Source organism: Cataglyphis hispanica, chromosome 6 (assembly GCF_021464435.1).
Source record: "Cataglyphis hispanica isolate Lineage 1 chromosome 6, ULB_Chis1_1.0, whole genome shotgun sequence".
Classification (NCBI taxonomy): Eukaryota; Metazoa; Arthropoda; class Insecta; order Hymenoptera; family Formicidae; genus Cataglyphis; species Cataglyphis hispanica.
In genome coordinates, this window is record NC_065959.1 from 2,042,695 (window position 1) to 2,058,089 (window position 15,395).

The 15,395-nt window shown below is 33.9% G+C and overlaps 1 protein-coding gene across 1 annotated transcript in view; it reads right to left on the reverse strand.

Annotated features, from left to right (window-relative positions):
• Positions 1–98: 98 nt before the first annotated feature.
• The window catches only part of LOC126850419 (G protein-coupled receptor kinase 5), a 28,883-nt gene continuing 13,586 nt past the window's right edge, over positions 99–15,395 (reverse strand). The window contains exons 3-8 of the mRNA XM_050593399.1: positions 11,312–11,407; positions 9,948–10,305; positions 8,962–9,868; positions 8,521–8,658; positions 7,669–7,797; positions 99–7,313 (exon numbers count right to left, since the gene is read on the reverse strand). Of these exons, the coding sequence (XP_050449356.1) occupies positions 7,218–7,313; positions 7,669–7,797; positions 8,521–8,658; positions 8,962–9,868; positions 9,948–10,305; positions 11,312–11,407 (1,724 nt within the window). The 3' untranslated portion in view covers positions 99–7,217. The remainder of the gene's footprint in view (positions 7,314–7,668; positions 7,798–8,520; positions 8,659–8,961; positions 9,869–9,947; positions 10,306–11,311; positions 11,408–15,395) is intronic.

A 15,395-nucleotide genomic window follows, 5' to 3' on the forward strand; every position in this document is an offset into this window, starting at 1 on the left:
TTTGATTTTCTCGCAGATGCGAGTATAGTAATCGTTTAACTGCGGAAAGAAGAACAAAAGCAAACAACGAGGACGAAATCAACGAGATCTACGACGACTCTGATTATATACGTTTCTATATTTTGCATGTATAAACATATAAGTTATAAATACAGTAGGCCCGCGCGTATTTATAACTTACACACGATAATATATATGTATATATTTATAATATTTATATAATCTTTTTTTCCGCAGCGGTTGTACAACGTATCGAAGTTGTAAAAAACAAAAAAATATTCATTTGGCTCTCTACGCGTAGAACAGAATATTATTTTACATTATCTTCGTTCGATTCCCTTTCCAGGATTGTCTGTTTGCGTAACGAATCGCTCGTCTACTTAAAACTTAATAAAAATTCAAATTTAAAAATATTACATAAATTGTTTACGTTGCTAGATCGTATAATAATAATAATAAAAAAAAAATCGAAATGTCTCGCGCAAAGATTTCACTACATATATAAAAACGAATTAATACCCTATCAAATTACTAATTAATCACTGACCAACGTTCATTCATCCGATACACTATTTTTTTTTCTGGAGCAGATAAATCGGAAGAATACAAAGCGTACAAATAATCGTGTGCGCGCATATATCGTTTATAATTTAAGACGCTTCGTTAGGCTTTCATATTGCTACAGTTTGTCCTTCCATCGACGGGCTTGCGCGAAAAACTCGCGATTAATGATTAAACTAGATACTCTAACGCGTCTTCATGTACGTGTGTCTATCTGTGTGTATGTGGGAATTTATTGAAACTCGCCTCATTAAAATATATAAATACACGCTATGATCTACAGTAAGACGACGTCGCGATAATAATTACATATTAACTCTATAATGAGTTGATTTGTGATAATCTCCCGTTACAATGACATCGTCGTATAATGATAAAGATCTAAGCCTGCTTCAGGCGTAACGTCGCATTGCACAAAAATAGCTTATGCAAGATTAATCGCAAAATAATTATAATATCGAAATGCAAATGTGTGAGACCGATAATAGAATTAAAATTACGCGCAACATACAGTTCTTTTTAATATGAAATCGCTATTATTTTCCAATAGTACTACAATTATCAATTTTTATCACTGTGTAAAAACATCGCAGTGTCACAATTATCTCTGATACCGCATTTGCTCTTTTGACGATTTCCCCTTCCCAATTGCTTATATACACTCTGCTACTATTATTACTATTACACGCGCTAATGCCACCGCGATAAGTCAATCAACGCTAAAATGAAGCTCGGTTATCTTGGCATGATGGATACGACGTCACAATTGAAGCAGCGAGGCGTTTATTATAGGTGATGTTGACACGGTAACAGGTGGATGAGAGAGGAAAGATGAATGGGGAGACGAGATACGTAGAGCGATAAACGTCGCCTCGGCGCGAAACACCATTTCGCGAATACACGCGACTTATCTTATTCGCGCCTTACATTAATATAATACATACAAGTATCTACTAGTCTGTGTGTCCCGTGCTTAATTAGTTCCTATTGATATTACTATCACTGACGTATTTACACAGAGAACTGTCGGCCTCCTCGCGTAATATGTTACTCATTTCATATATATATATATATATATATATATATATATATATATATATATATATTATTCCTTATATAATTCCTTCAACGATGGACGATTAAAGATCATGCACGATAAATTATCGTCCAAAATCATCGCTCGAAGAGAATCCTCGAAAAAATCGCGAGCGATATTAGTTCTCGAGGCTTGACAATTTATTATTTTTATACTAATTTGGGATCCCAAATTTTTTATTCAATGGGCCACGTTGTATATAAAATTACAAGACAGATCTTACAGGAAAAATAATATATATCCAAGAATGATATAAAATTTAATCTAAAATAATAAAAATGTTTTTACATGTTATCTATGTCGATCAATTCTAAATTATACTGGCATATTGGAGACCACATGGTATTTGGATCTGTCATTGTCTTATCATCGAAATTATATATATAACGACGCGTAGAATCGGACGAATCTAATATAAGCGCACAATTCGCTTTCAACACATTCGCAGCGATTGATTTTGATCGTCTTTGAAGACGTATGTGCGCTCTCTAATACTTTTAGCCTGTTTCAAAATATTTCTCTCGTACAACAGACATGATAAACTGGCACAAGCAACATACCTGCTCAGGCATTTAGTTATCATTTAATTATTCTTCCAGGATCCTTTCAATATCCTGTAAAGATAAGGACAAAGACTTTCGTTTCACTCGCATGACGAAATGGAATGGAACTACCAAATGTTAGTACGACAAATATTAACGCAGAGGATATACATATCCGTCTTTTTAAGTCAAACATTCTTTTTTTTTCATTATTATTCAATAATTAATCCATCATTATTAGAGAAAATTTGGCCTCGAGTTTGCTCGACGAGAAAATTGCGTGCGAATGTAATTATGTACAGGCAACAAGAGTGATATATAATGTAATATTTCCAAAGTAAGATTCTTCTTCTTTAGATGAGATTTTAATTACAGAATATCTAATCCACGTATCATATATGTAATCGCGTCGATAAAATGTTTACACAGATGCGTAATTTAAATACGAATTGTACAAGAGAAGCGAATGCTATTTGCAAAAGTATATTCAGAGCAGTCTATCGTATATATATGTATATATCTATTTATATCTACGTTACATAGACAAAAATATATATGTATAAGCATATATACATATATATGTGAATAAGTTACGCGCTTACTTAATTAGAAAAATTATTAAATAATTTGGTATTTTGTGAATATATGTATAATAATCGGACATATCGCATAGTTTACAATCATTGTAGACCGTAGATCTCGCAATAGATCTCCTTAAATCGTAATATCTTACCGTGTCGATATAAAACGATGAACGCGCGATAGAAGAAATAACGTCTTAAAAAATATTTCTGAACCATTCGGTATAAATTAACAATGTAGCAGGATTAAACAGGAGACATTTCGAGAAATCACAGTTGAAAGATAACAAGAGATTCTCTATTCTAAAGTGTTTTGCCGACGCGGAGAGAATCAATCGCAAAATCATCAATTGATAATCACAAATTGATATATTATTGATATATAATTAGTATCGTTAAATAAAATTTTGCAAACTGAAAATCTTCTCGGGAAAATATCTTCCCGCACAAAAGTAGATAAAGATTCATTTTTGTATACAAAATTAAATAATGATTAATTTATAAGTTATTGTACTAATAAAATATCTATAAGTCAATCTTTAAATTTTAAAATTAGCTTCAGATCTTTTTAAACCAAGTTTAAAAAAGAAATAATTGTTCTCTTTCTGTTTATATTTTAAGAAATAATAATGCTTTCGCGTCCGCGTCGACGATGAGAGAATTGTCGTGTGACATAATGCGTCAGTGAGCGAGTGCGTATTCCGCGATGTATGCAATGAGAAAGGTTTTTCACATCTGCTTTATCACACATCGATCTCGAGTCGGTTGACATAATCATTACAGCGTGTGATAGAATAACATGTTTACCACGAAAATTATGTATCAGTGATAAGAATCGACGTCGGGAATTTTAATTAGCGGTTAACTTAAATCACTCCAGTCATTGTTCTCTATTAGATGTACATATCCTATCATTTCAATGTCCGATATTATGTGCGCGTTGAAAAATGGACGTCAAATAGTCAGCCAAGTATCAAAAATAATGCCTTGAATTATGAGAGAAAAAGATCTCGAATTTTTTGTTTGCAAAAGTATTGTTTTTGAAGCCGGTGTTTTAAATTACCTGTATAAAACAAAGAGAAAGAATTCTCTCTAAAATACCATCTTTTTCGATATTTTTTCAAAATATGTTATGTCAATATTTAATTTTTTTTCTTTCAGATAAGTGCAGGTTTAATATTATAAATCCGTCATATGTATGCCAAGAGAAAATATCTAAACATAATATAAGGAATGATCAATTCTCCTATTTAACCGAGAGACATTTGACCTCCATTCTTTTAATTTCGTTTTCGATAAATTAGTCTTATTTCAGTGTATAATCATCATAAAGAGTAATTATCTTGATAATATAGAACCATGAGAAGAAATTTGTTCGGAAAAGTTGTTCGTATGGCAATTGCTAAACGCAATTTTGTTATTGTAAATCGTTGCAGCCTAATAATAACTGAATTTTGCAAGTTATATTCTTTTCATCAATGATATAATTGCCGTGATAACATAAATGCGCAACTTTTAATTCAATTCATAAAAATTTATCCACGTTTTTGCTTATCAATTTGAAAAATACAACTTGAAAAACTCGGATATATACCTTTCATTAATTCACATTAATTTGTATGTGCGTGTGCAAGTCTGTTTGTGCGATCTCACTTTCTAATAATAATTCCTTCACGAATAAAAAAAAAAAAAAAAACAAAAAAATACTTACACACTTTTTGTGCCGCTTGTAAATCTAGAATGAGCTCTTCAAACATTTATCTTAATTTAATATTTTCGTCTAATTATCTCTTTGTCGCTTCTCGAGGAAAAGTTACATATATAACATCTGATAGCAGATTTTCAAGACCAATTACTATATGTTCATGCAACAATCATTGAGCCAATATTTTTTAAAGATATTAAAAATAAAATTTTACAAACTATTTTTATTATTACTTTTAATATCGTTCGATTCTGCGATATTATTTTTTGCGAATCTATCATATCGATTCCTGTCACAGAAATTCTCAATGAGATTAAGAAGAGCAATTTCGAGTGCATCGAAGTTTATGAGATGCATTAAAAAGAAAAACTACCCGACATTCTCGACACGGTGGCCCGCGACAACTCTGCCAGATATGTAATAGCCGAAGAACTCCAATCGTTGGCACGCGAATCACGATTGGAGTACAGCCAAAGTGCTCGCAAACAGTCCGAAAGTGTGTCGTTAATCCGATCCGTCGTGCGATTCGCGAAATCTCCTCGCTCGTTTCTCAGACAACGTTACTGAGGTGTCGCAGGAATTTATTTACCACGTGACAGAAAATAAATCTCCGATACTTTGTAATAAAAATAAAGCTTTAGTATGTTATAATAGTATTATTTCTTTCGATAAGTAGGATGGCCCGAAATCTTCGATTTTAATCTAATTTAAAAGACAGATTCTTCGATAAATTAAAAGTCGACTTTTTTCTAAAATTTGTCAGAAGCGTTATTTTATTATTAAAATTATATATCTAATCATATTATATCCAGATCGACTTTGAATACTGGATCAACTCATTGTGAGATTTTTTTTTTTTCAAGAGATAAAAGAAGATACTGAAAAGATAAAAATACTGAGAAATGATATGCGACTATTATAATTACGTTTGGAAAAACACTGTTAAACTAAACTGATATCGAATGTCGCTCGATCATAACACTCGAAACTGTCGACGAACGTAATTCCGGTTTATTATCCTTCGTTTCTTGTTTTCTGGACAATTGCCCATTTATGTGAATTAGCGGTAATGCCAATCCGCGGTTAAACCAAAGTACAGTGTATTAAAGACATCCGAGTAGACGCGAATTGTTCTTGTTATTTCACAAAAACGTGAAACAACCAAAAACATTCTGTTACATTTATTTTTATTCGTTATTTTATTGAATTTATTCGATGTCACCACAATTGTGGCAATATTGCATCAATATATCCTTCTCGGCGCCATCAATTCCGCTGCATCGCTTTCACATTACACGCACGTGCCTTCAACCTCCAGTATATATGTATCGGGTTAACGTTTATAAACGAGCGTGCACGCGGGCGTTTATTTGCTCCGCGGTGGTATCGGGTGTCCGTTTACCGGTAGCTTAACGTCGCGATACACCGCAGCAACGAGCAAGCGCCGGGTCACGTGCTCTTTTACGACCTGTCGGTTTCCACGTGCGCGCTCGCGTTATCGCTCGTCTACGCGCCAGTCTTATTCTATTTCGGCCAACACGCGAATTTCATCCCAGATCCTAGAGCACAATATTCATCAAATCATAAAAGCCATTCGCGCGTTTACGACCCGAAGTTCTTGGCCATCTAGTTTAATCGCTTCCGACAATACGACCTTACAAACTGCATATCGGGATAGAAAACTAGATCAAGTGAATGCGTCTCGAGATTCTTGGAAAGTACTTAAAACGATTCAAATATAAATTATATTGCGGCATATCTCACATATATACGATTCGTCGCACTTGATTGATCGCGCATCAAAATGATGGCTCTTCGATTCTTTCGATAGTATGGCAACGAATCTCTAGATTTTGAAAAATAAAGCAATACAAAAAAAAAATCTATCGTATAAATGCGACGAGAAAAACACTTTTTAAATAAATCAATATATCATATAAATTAATTTCGTGTGTGTGTATATATATATATACGTGGTCTCAATTTTAAAAAAATTTTCGTAAGTACATATAAAAAATTTTTATATACGCAAATGATTGCATATCCGCTTGCATTTTGTATACTTAAATATACTTGTTTTTTTTCATCCTTCCAAAGTTGCTTCTCAACTTAAGATATAACCGAAATTCGAGAAAATTTCGAGCCTTAATGAAAAATAAGATATTGTGAAACTTATATTTCTCTCGTTTAAAATGACGCCTATCTTGTCATTATGCCGATTAAAATAATCATCTATGCATATATGCCGCCTTGAATTCTCGTCTGTGATTCATAAATCGAGGCTCAATAAAGCAAGTCAATATGTGCACAAAAGTGCGTGTCGTGCCCGAGGAAGATATTATTTAATAATGAATATATACCTACCACCTGACTGTATACAATACTGGCATATGTCATATGACTATATATATGCGTAGAGGTGTATGCATGTAGAATTCTTGTCGCGCGGACCTAATCAGACCCGACCTAGCGAATCCAAGAGGATGTGTCGAGAACCATGACACTTTAGATTTGCAGTCGCAATGCTTTCTCATTAAGCGAGCCGTGTAGCCGTATTCGTAAGCCGAAAATTCGGATGTTGTCGAGAGGAAAAATCAGAGATCGGCTTGCTCTTATCACAACAGCCACTGACAGCAGCAGTATTTGGACATATGTCGTCGTCAACCGCGGCAACAGTGTCGAAACGGCGACGACGTCGATCGATTCAGGCTGTTATTTGCGTTCATCCTGGATCAGCTGGCTGGCATTTCTGAGCTCTGCGTCTGCGATAACTCTTGCAGATAGCACTCTGACAGTGGGATCTCCCTTGTACGAGCGCTTTGCTTTCTCTGCGTAATTGTAATATATATAATTTATATAATTTATATACATATATTATTGTAATATTTTAATAAATTTTTATAACAGCTATAATAAATTAATTTAGCGCGTTAAAAATATCTCAGATTTGCCAAAAATGTTCAAAAAATATTGCAATTATTCAATTACCTTTTCTATATTCTTTAATTGTAAAAAGTATAAAAAATAATTCTTCAAATTCTGTATAGAGATGTTTCGAAACATCTAAAAGATATCCTAATCTTTCCGATATATTGTAAATGCTTCTCACGTTTTTGTTTCGTTAAAAATTAAATTTAAATAAATTTAAGAAAAATTTGCAAAAATTTCTAAAACGCAAATTACCTTTCTTCGAAAGGGAAAACAACCTCTGTCCTCATTGTTGGGCGGAGTATGATTTACCAATAAGTCTGGGGTGGGCGTGTTGTTAGGACCTAGTACGTTCAGCTCCTTAAAACACTCAGTCTCTATCATCTGCAAAAGAAGAAAACGAAGACAAACGCGTCAGAGATTGCAGCCCGATCTCGTTTGCGAACTGCATGGTGAGTGATTTAAGATCGGCAGAAGCTAAAGGTGGCTCATGTGTAAAACGCGTCTACGCAGCATTGCGGCTTTAAATACATCCAGCTCGAATAACGCTAGCGATAACGAGTGCCTCTTGCGCTACCTCTGACGTAGGAAAACACTTTGCCACGAGCTATGTATTTTTCGATTCAAGTGCTTGCATCGTTCCCCAGATGTTGCGTGTAATATTTTCGGAAAGTGAAACGACTACTTTTTTCTCGAGCAATCAGAGACCAAAGCTTTTAAAGCACAATTAGATAACAAAACCTTATCATTGCATAATTTTAAATTTACACATACTTTATTTCTTTTTAAATTTTAGCTCAAGATTTTATCTGAAATATTTAATCTCGAAACTCAAAAAAAAAATGTTATACGAGCAATGTTCTCTTTCAAAATTTTCTCAAAGAAAATATTAATCTTTTAAATTTGTCAAGAAATTCAAGCAAGGACAATTGCAAAGAATACGATTTATATTCACGTTGTAATAAAGATCTTAAGTGATCGTCTGCTGAGTGTCGTGTAGGACCAATATTATTTTTATGAGAAAGGTCAAAGGCCTCCATGAACCGCAATATATTTTATGATCGATAATTATGATACGATGTGTGATGTTTACAGTGCGTCACTTACCTCATTTTGCCATGGAATGGACACGCTGCCAGTGTTGAACTTGCTATAGAAGGTATCGTCCGTGGCGTCCAAATTGACACCTTTTACTGTGGAGAACTGCTCAATGTCCAGAACGTCTTTGGCATAAACTGCGCGAGGCTGTGACAATAGCGTAATTAATGATTCTGATTCTGACTTTAAATTAGTATTTTTATGTGGTACTAAAAAATAATTTCACGCATTATAATACATAATCGACAATATATACATTAAAAATAAATTCATATTAAATCAAATTGAAATTCATATTACATTGTAAATATTGAAATTAAATTTTCATGTTATATATAATAAATAAACCAATAATTAAACGTTCAACGCAAATATGAATAAACGAGAATAAAGCAAAAGACAAACAAAGTCTCAATGTCGATAAAACGATCGATGAAAACATCTACTTACATCCGGCACAAATGGCGGTTCCCACATACCAGCCTCAACCCTTTTCCAGTTCAAACATTGAAAGAAATTATGGAGCTTCACCTCCTTCGCCCCGTGTCGGCCGCACTTACAACCGAGTCTGTTCTTCGGACTCTTCTTCAGCAGCTGCTGACATAGACTCTTGGCTTCTTCGCTGAACTTGGGCGAGTACCTCTCCTGATCCTCCTTGACACGTCTGTCGACCTCCTCGCGCTTGACTTTCTCCTTGCGGGCGCGAAATGGTGCCTGACCTTCAATCATCTCATATAATAGACAACCGAAACTGAACCAGTCCGGTGAAAAGGTGTACTTTTCGTTGTCGATTACTTCGGGCGCCATGTAACCCACTGTGCCAACCCTACCGCGCACCATATCGCCCTCGGTGATCTCCACCGCAAGACCGAGATCGGATATCCTCACGTGACCATGATCGTCCAGCAATATGTTCTCTGGTTTGCAATCCCTGTAAACGATACCCTGAAGATGAAGGTGTTCCAGACCGCACACCACCTCGGCTGCGTAAAATCGGGCACGATTTATGTCGAAACCTGGTTCACCGCCCATGTTGTAAATGTGGAATTTTAGGTCGCCGCCATTCATGATTGTCAGCACGAGACAGAGCGCGTCCTTTGTCTCGTACGCGTATGCGAGCGAGACGACGAATTTGGAATTGATCTTCTGCAGGATGTTCTTCTCGATCAGCACCATCGACTCGCCCTTCCGCTTCTTGATACGCTTTTTCTCCAGCTTCTTGCACGCGTACATTTTACCGGTGGCGCGCACTTGGCAAGCACAGACCTCACCGAAACCGCCCTTGCCCAACACCCGATACATCCGGAAGGTCTTGTACGTCACCGGTTGCGCCTCCAGCCATTTCCACTGAAGATATCTGAAGAAACGTAGAAAAGACGCTTCTAAAATGTAGGAATTTTATGAAAATCTCAAAAATTAATATATTGATATTTTACCTGTAAAAATAGAAACTGCTGAGGAAGGCCGAGAATGGTTCGCCAGCCAGGAAGTTCTTCACGGTCTGCGCGACTTCGACGAAGAGTTCTTTACCGCCAGTGCTGAGTCGTTCCTCGCACTGCGAGATCAGGGAATCGTTCAAGATGTCTACCACTTCCGAACCTTCTCGCTTCAGATATTGCTCGAACAATTCCTTCGCCAACTCGATACGATTTTCATCTAGCTCGATCTCGTATTTCTCGATGGCGTCCAGAAACAGGTTGTAACGATGGTAGGCCGGTTTCTTGTCCTGACAGAACTGTCGAAAGAGCAGCCGCCCGATCGGCTGCTGATCCACCACATAGCCGTACCTGATGTCTGTTCGACATCGCGAATTATAATAATTATATTCTCATGTCAAGTCCTTAATATTGAAAAAGCAAATATAATATTTTCGAAATAAATGATATTTGTACTTCAAATTTACACTTTCAAGATTTAATTCAACTAAAATTTTGATACTAATTCTTTTAAAAGCGGATTATATCTCTAGAAAATTCATCTCCATAAAATTACATTTCATCTTATCTTTTTTCAAAAATAGATGACAATATATTTCTAGATATGTTATGGCAATAAGAAGTAATAAAATAGATAAAAAGTAATTTGAAATTGACCTGAATACTTTAGAATTATTTAATTTGAATATATTTTTATTATTTCAGCTTAATTCATGTGATATTAAATATTACATTAATTTTACATTATAAAGTAATTTATATTTATTATTTTCTGTGAAAAAATATTTCGGCTTCTACATTTTTATCTTGAATTTAAATTAAAATATCACAATTGAAAAAAAAATGATAATATTCTGTTTAGAAAAATATTCTACGATATTCTACTTCTATAAAATAATAATCAATAATAAAATAATTCAAATATTTATAATATTAATAGATTTTTTTTATATATTTATAATATTACAGAATTTAAAATAATGATACTCAAAGAAATAATTTATTAAATATTTTTAAGTGACTTATTTACATATATATGTGTATGAACCTAAGAGAGATGCATTCATCCGCGAGTTTCCATTAGCCGGGAAGATCTTATCAGAGTAGGTTAACGGGACACGCAACTGTCTCTGAGCGATTGTCTCGTTTCCTCACCCTCTTGCAATTTTTTTCCAACAACTACTGTATACGCGTTGCGTATCGATATTCAATAATCACGAGGCTACTAAGCATGCCTTACATAGGACGTTCACTGTCGCGAAAATCGTGCCGAACCAAAATATTATTTAGATAAAATTAATTTAACTTTCTCTAAGATTTTTCTAGCTCCCCTAATGTCTATATTTTTGGTTTTAAAGACTCACCCAGTTTATCTTTTAGGCCTATGCATTGGGAAATATGTGGGAACTGAAGTATCTTCCGCCATTTCTTACTCTTGCCCTTGTTGCTGTCACCACCGCCTGTACAGAAAGAAACGGAGACTTTAAAATAAAAAATGTATAAGCACCAAAATACGCGAAGTATTATCATCATTTGAATATATTATATATTAAATATATAATTAATACCATAACAACTTATTTTATTTTCTGTTTTATTTCTTCACGCTACCGAATTTTGTTGCAAGCTATTTTTCATCGAAAATTTTATCATCGCACAGATAAAAGGAAAAATTTTTCAATTTCCATATCTGTGCCGCTGTACGTTAATTAAAACGATGATAAAAACAAATACGCGCATGGTTTACTCATATGAGAGCCATTAACTAAAGATCAAGCGGAATTTGTAGTAATCCCCAATGCGTCATATTGATGGATTCTGAGCATTCAAAGGCAGATTAAAAACAAAATAAAACTGTTGCCCTATTCGTTATCAACATAATTTTTATCCGTATTTTATCCTATATTGAAGAATAAAATTATTCTGCCAAATATTTTTCGATATTAGCATTACAACACGTGTAATATCAAAGATATTTATAAAAACACGACTGTAATATTAAAGTTCTAATATTCTTTTATCATAAATTAGTCAATAATTTATACATTTTGAAATTATTTCGAAAAATATGAAAATGTATTTAAGAAAAAAATTGTGCGCAGTCTTTAGTAAGCTATTTGATTCTGAAGTAGGTACTTCGCAAATGTCTTCACGGCGGATGGACAGCGAAATTCCGGATTGAAAAGTGCCGGAAGTTACGGAATTCGTTCAGAGATAACGGCATATTGGATCAGCATTACGAGATTTATCCCGCACTTCGTAGAATTCGAAATGACATTAAACTCGGAATCCATCGCGATAGAAGCTAAACAAGAAAAAAGTTATTCCACTTTACCGTTCACATAATTCATCACCGGAAATACATACAATATTCTCACGTTCAGTTTCTGCGTTTCCTTCGGTGAAAACTATTTGAAAAAGGTTCGTTTCTTTATTTAATAACGCGCAGTATATAAAATTTCACATTTTATTTCCGAACAAAATTAATTTTGCCACTTTTATATGTATCTCTGATAAAATAATACTAACGGATAATACAATAAGTTGCTTAAAAAATTCAGGACTTTATATATTAAATCAAATTAGCTAAATTATTTTAGTCAATTAAAAACACCCATATTCTAATTTAATAAAGATACAGTTGTTTAATAAATATGATAAATAAGTCCCAAAATCTCCGATATCATTCTACTTGTGATTTTTTTAAAATTACAATTTTTTAAATAGAATGCCTCAAAAAAAAAAAAAAAATTATTCGAAGTATGAATTATCAAAAATGACAACTTTCGACGCAAATTAAATTTTTGACATTTTTCATCTTCCTTCAATTGCGAATCATCAATCACCCCATATGCGAAACGTTATTTATGACGGTAAAGTCTGATGGCGAAATACTATCGTGCGCTATTAACAGAAACTATTAATATCTTTGACGCGAACATCATAATGTTCTCTAATGCATTACAATGCAATACTGCGCATATAATAATAAGTTATAGCATATGATATATACTTATATGTCATCACCTTGTGAGATTGATTATCGAATAATCTTGCTATTATAAAAATAATGTAATTTTTTAACGTAACAAATTTAAATAATTTAATTCCAAGAATTATTATGAGAATAGATAGTTTTGTAGCGCACAAAATGCTTTTTTATATTTTATTCTCATTTATTCATTTATGCTCTATTCTCTGTAGATTTTTTAATCAATATATATTCGGTTTTTTAAAACAAATTGTCGAAATATTAATATAATCTTTATCCTGTTAAACCTTTTGCTGTATAAACAAACGGAAATCTGAAGAATTTAATTTCCAAGATAAAAATAAAGATGACAAAAGTCTATCTAGTCTCAAGTGAATTTTGATGCATTAGAATAAAAAAATTTACGAATTAATTTGAAATATATTAAAAAATAAACGCTTGATTGCAAGTTAATTGCACAATAAACAAAGGGAAAAAATTGACGAAAGTGTGTTATTTTCTAAACACTCTGTACATTTATTTGCGTTAAATGAATTCTGGTTACGGCAAAAAGACGCCATTGCCTTCATCGTGGAACCCACAAAATCTCCCGCGCGACGACGGCAGTATCGATCGTGCGGAAAAACGAAAAGCACACGGAAAAGCACGCGGAAGGAAATGTACGGGGGAGAGAGATGATACTGGGTCCCAAGTTTTTCGCTTCCGTGAACACCTCATTGTACAGGTCATTCCAAGAAAGCTATATCTCTATTGTATTGAGATAATCGGATTATCTAACAGAAAGTCGATTACATAGAGAACCCATATGTCAGGATAAAAACTTTCTGTATTTGTTCGCGAGTGCGTTAAAAATTTTGTCGAGTAATAAACTAAAAGATCAAATAGAGTGAGCTGGAACAATAAAAATAAATCGAGTAAACTCAATTCCAATGAAATCAATGCAATTTACTTTTATCATTTGATGAATAATCCATGAGAAAATATTAACGACCCAATCTCTACGATAAAATCGTACTATTTTCACTTTGATGAAAAAGAAGATTAAATTTTACATCGATAAATTATTCAATATCGAGAAAATAAGAAAGGTGGCACGCTCAAAGCCTCGAATAAAATATTCATTAAGATGGAGTCGACTAAGAGAGAGTCAAATAGAATGTCCGAGTATATCGGTTTATGTTCTCCTCGAGACACCCTGTACTTTGTCGACATACCACGGGCTCGCCGCTCGTTCGATCCCCAACGAGCGGAAGTCGGGGGTCGCGTAGCTCCACCTTCTCTTCCACATCGGTGGAGGAAAAGGGAGGAAAACGGGGGAGGAAACGCGACGCGGCGCTCCAATGCGTGTGAATTGCATTGCGCGGAACGAGGACCTGTCCATTGCACACGCTGCATCCTGCCTGCAGAACGAATCTGTCGTATCTCACCATTAATCGTTAAATGCGATCCGTGAAAAAAGTATTCGTAAAAATAGTATGTGAGTTATGGTAGAAAATATGCGTGCTTTTTATGATTGAATCAAATCTTTTTTGTAAAACTTATTTCAACTTGTAGTTTTTTTTTTAATTGACATCGAAATAGGACAACAAATAAATTTCGTATAATATAATTATCTTGAGAAGCACATTTTGAAAATATATAGAAACTTAATTTTTTATTAATTATTTCAACATTAATTATTAAAAAAAAAAATCTTTAAAAAACGTCGGATAAAAAGATCGTTTAATTTTCGTGTCGTATCTTTCGCAAACAAGATTCAATTATTTTTTTAGCGATGTATCAACTTATGCAACTGTTGATCTCATCTCCGATGTAGTCAATGAAATAAAAACCGCATTCCATTCGGTTAATTGCATAAGGAAAAGAGATAATTAATCATTTGCGCGCATTTTCAAGAAATCTGCAAAAGAAAAAAAAAAGATATCCGGAATCTTATAACCGAAAGCAATATTGCAGAATTCGAAGCAAGACTGCAAATATTAGAAATAAACAGATGATATTAATTTATTCCGTTTCTGTTCTATTTTTTTTCGCGATTCGGCTCTTTCTCTTTAACTTAAATAACTTTCTAAAATTTTTAACGGAAAATAGATAAGCGCATCGCGTCACGCATTGTTCGTATATATTTCAGCAAATATTAAAATAATATTTACATAATATTCCCTTGTTCGTTCAATTACATTTTATCAACACTCGCGATTAAGTGACAAGCGCGATTTACATTATGATTTCAAATAATTGTTACTCCGAGCTGGTAATTCGTCCGCGACAACTCGTGTTCCGGTCGTGGAATTTTCTCATGTCTCTCGTCATCACGTAATTATGTCAGTGTGCGATAACTAAACTCGTAGCTTCATTTCTGATAATTGCATTGCGCGTATCTACTTTGCTATCATTATGATAATTGATGTTCCCGGAACTCGACCTGAAATGTAACTTTCGAACACGTCGGTATC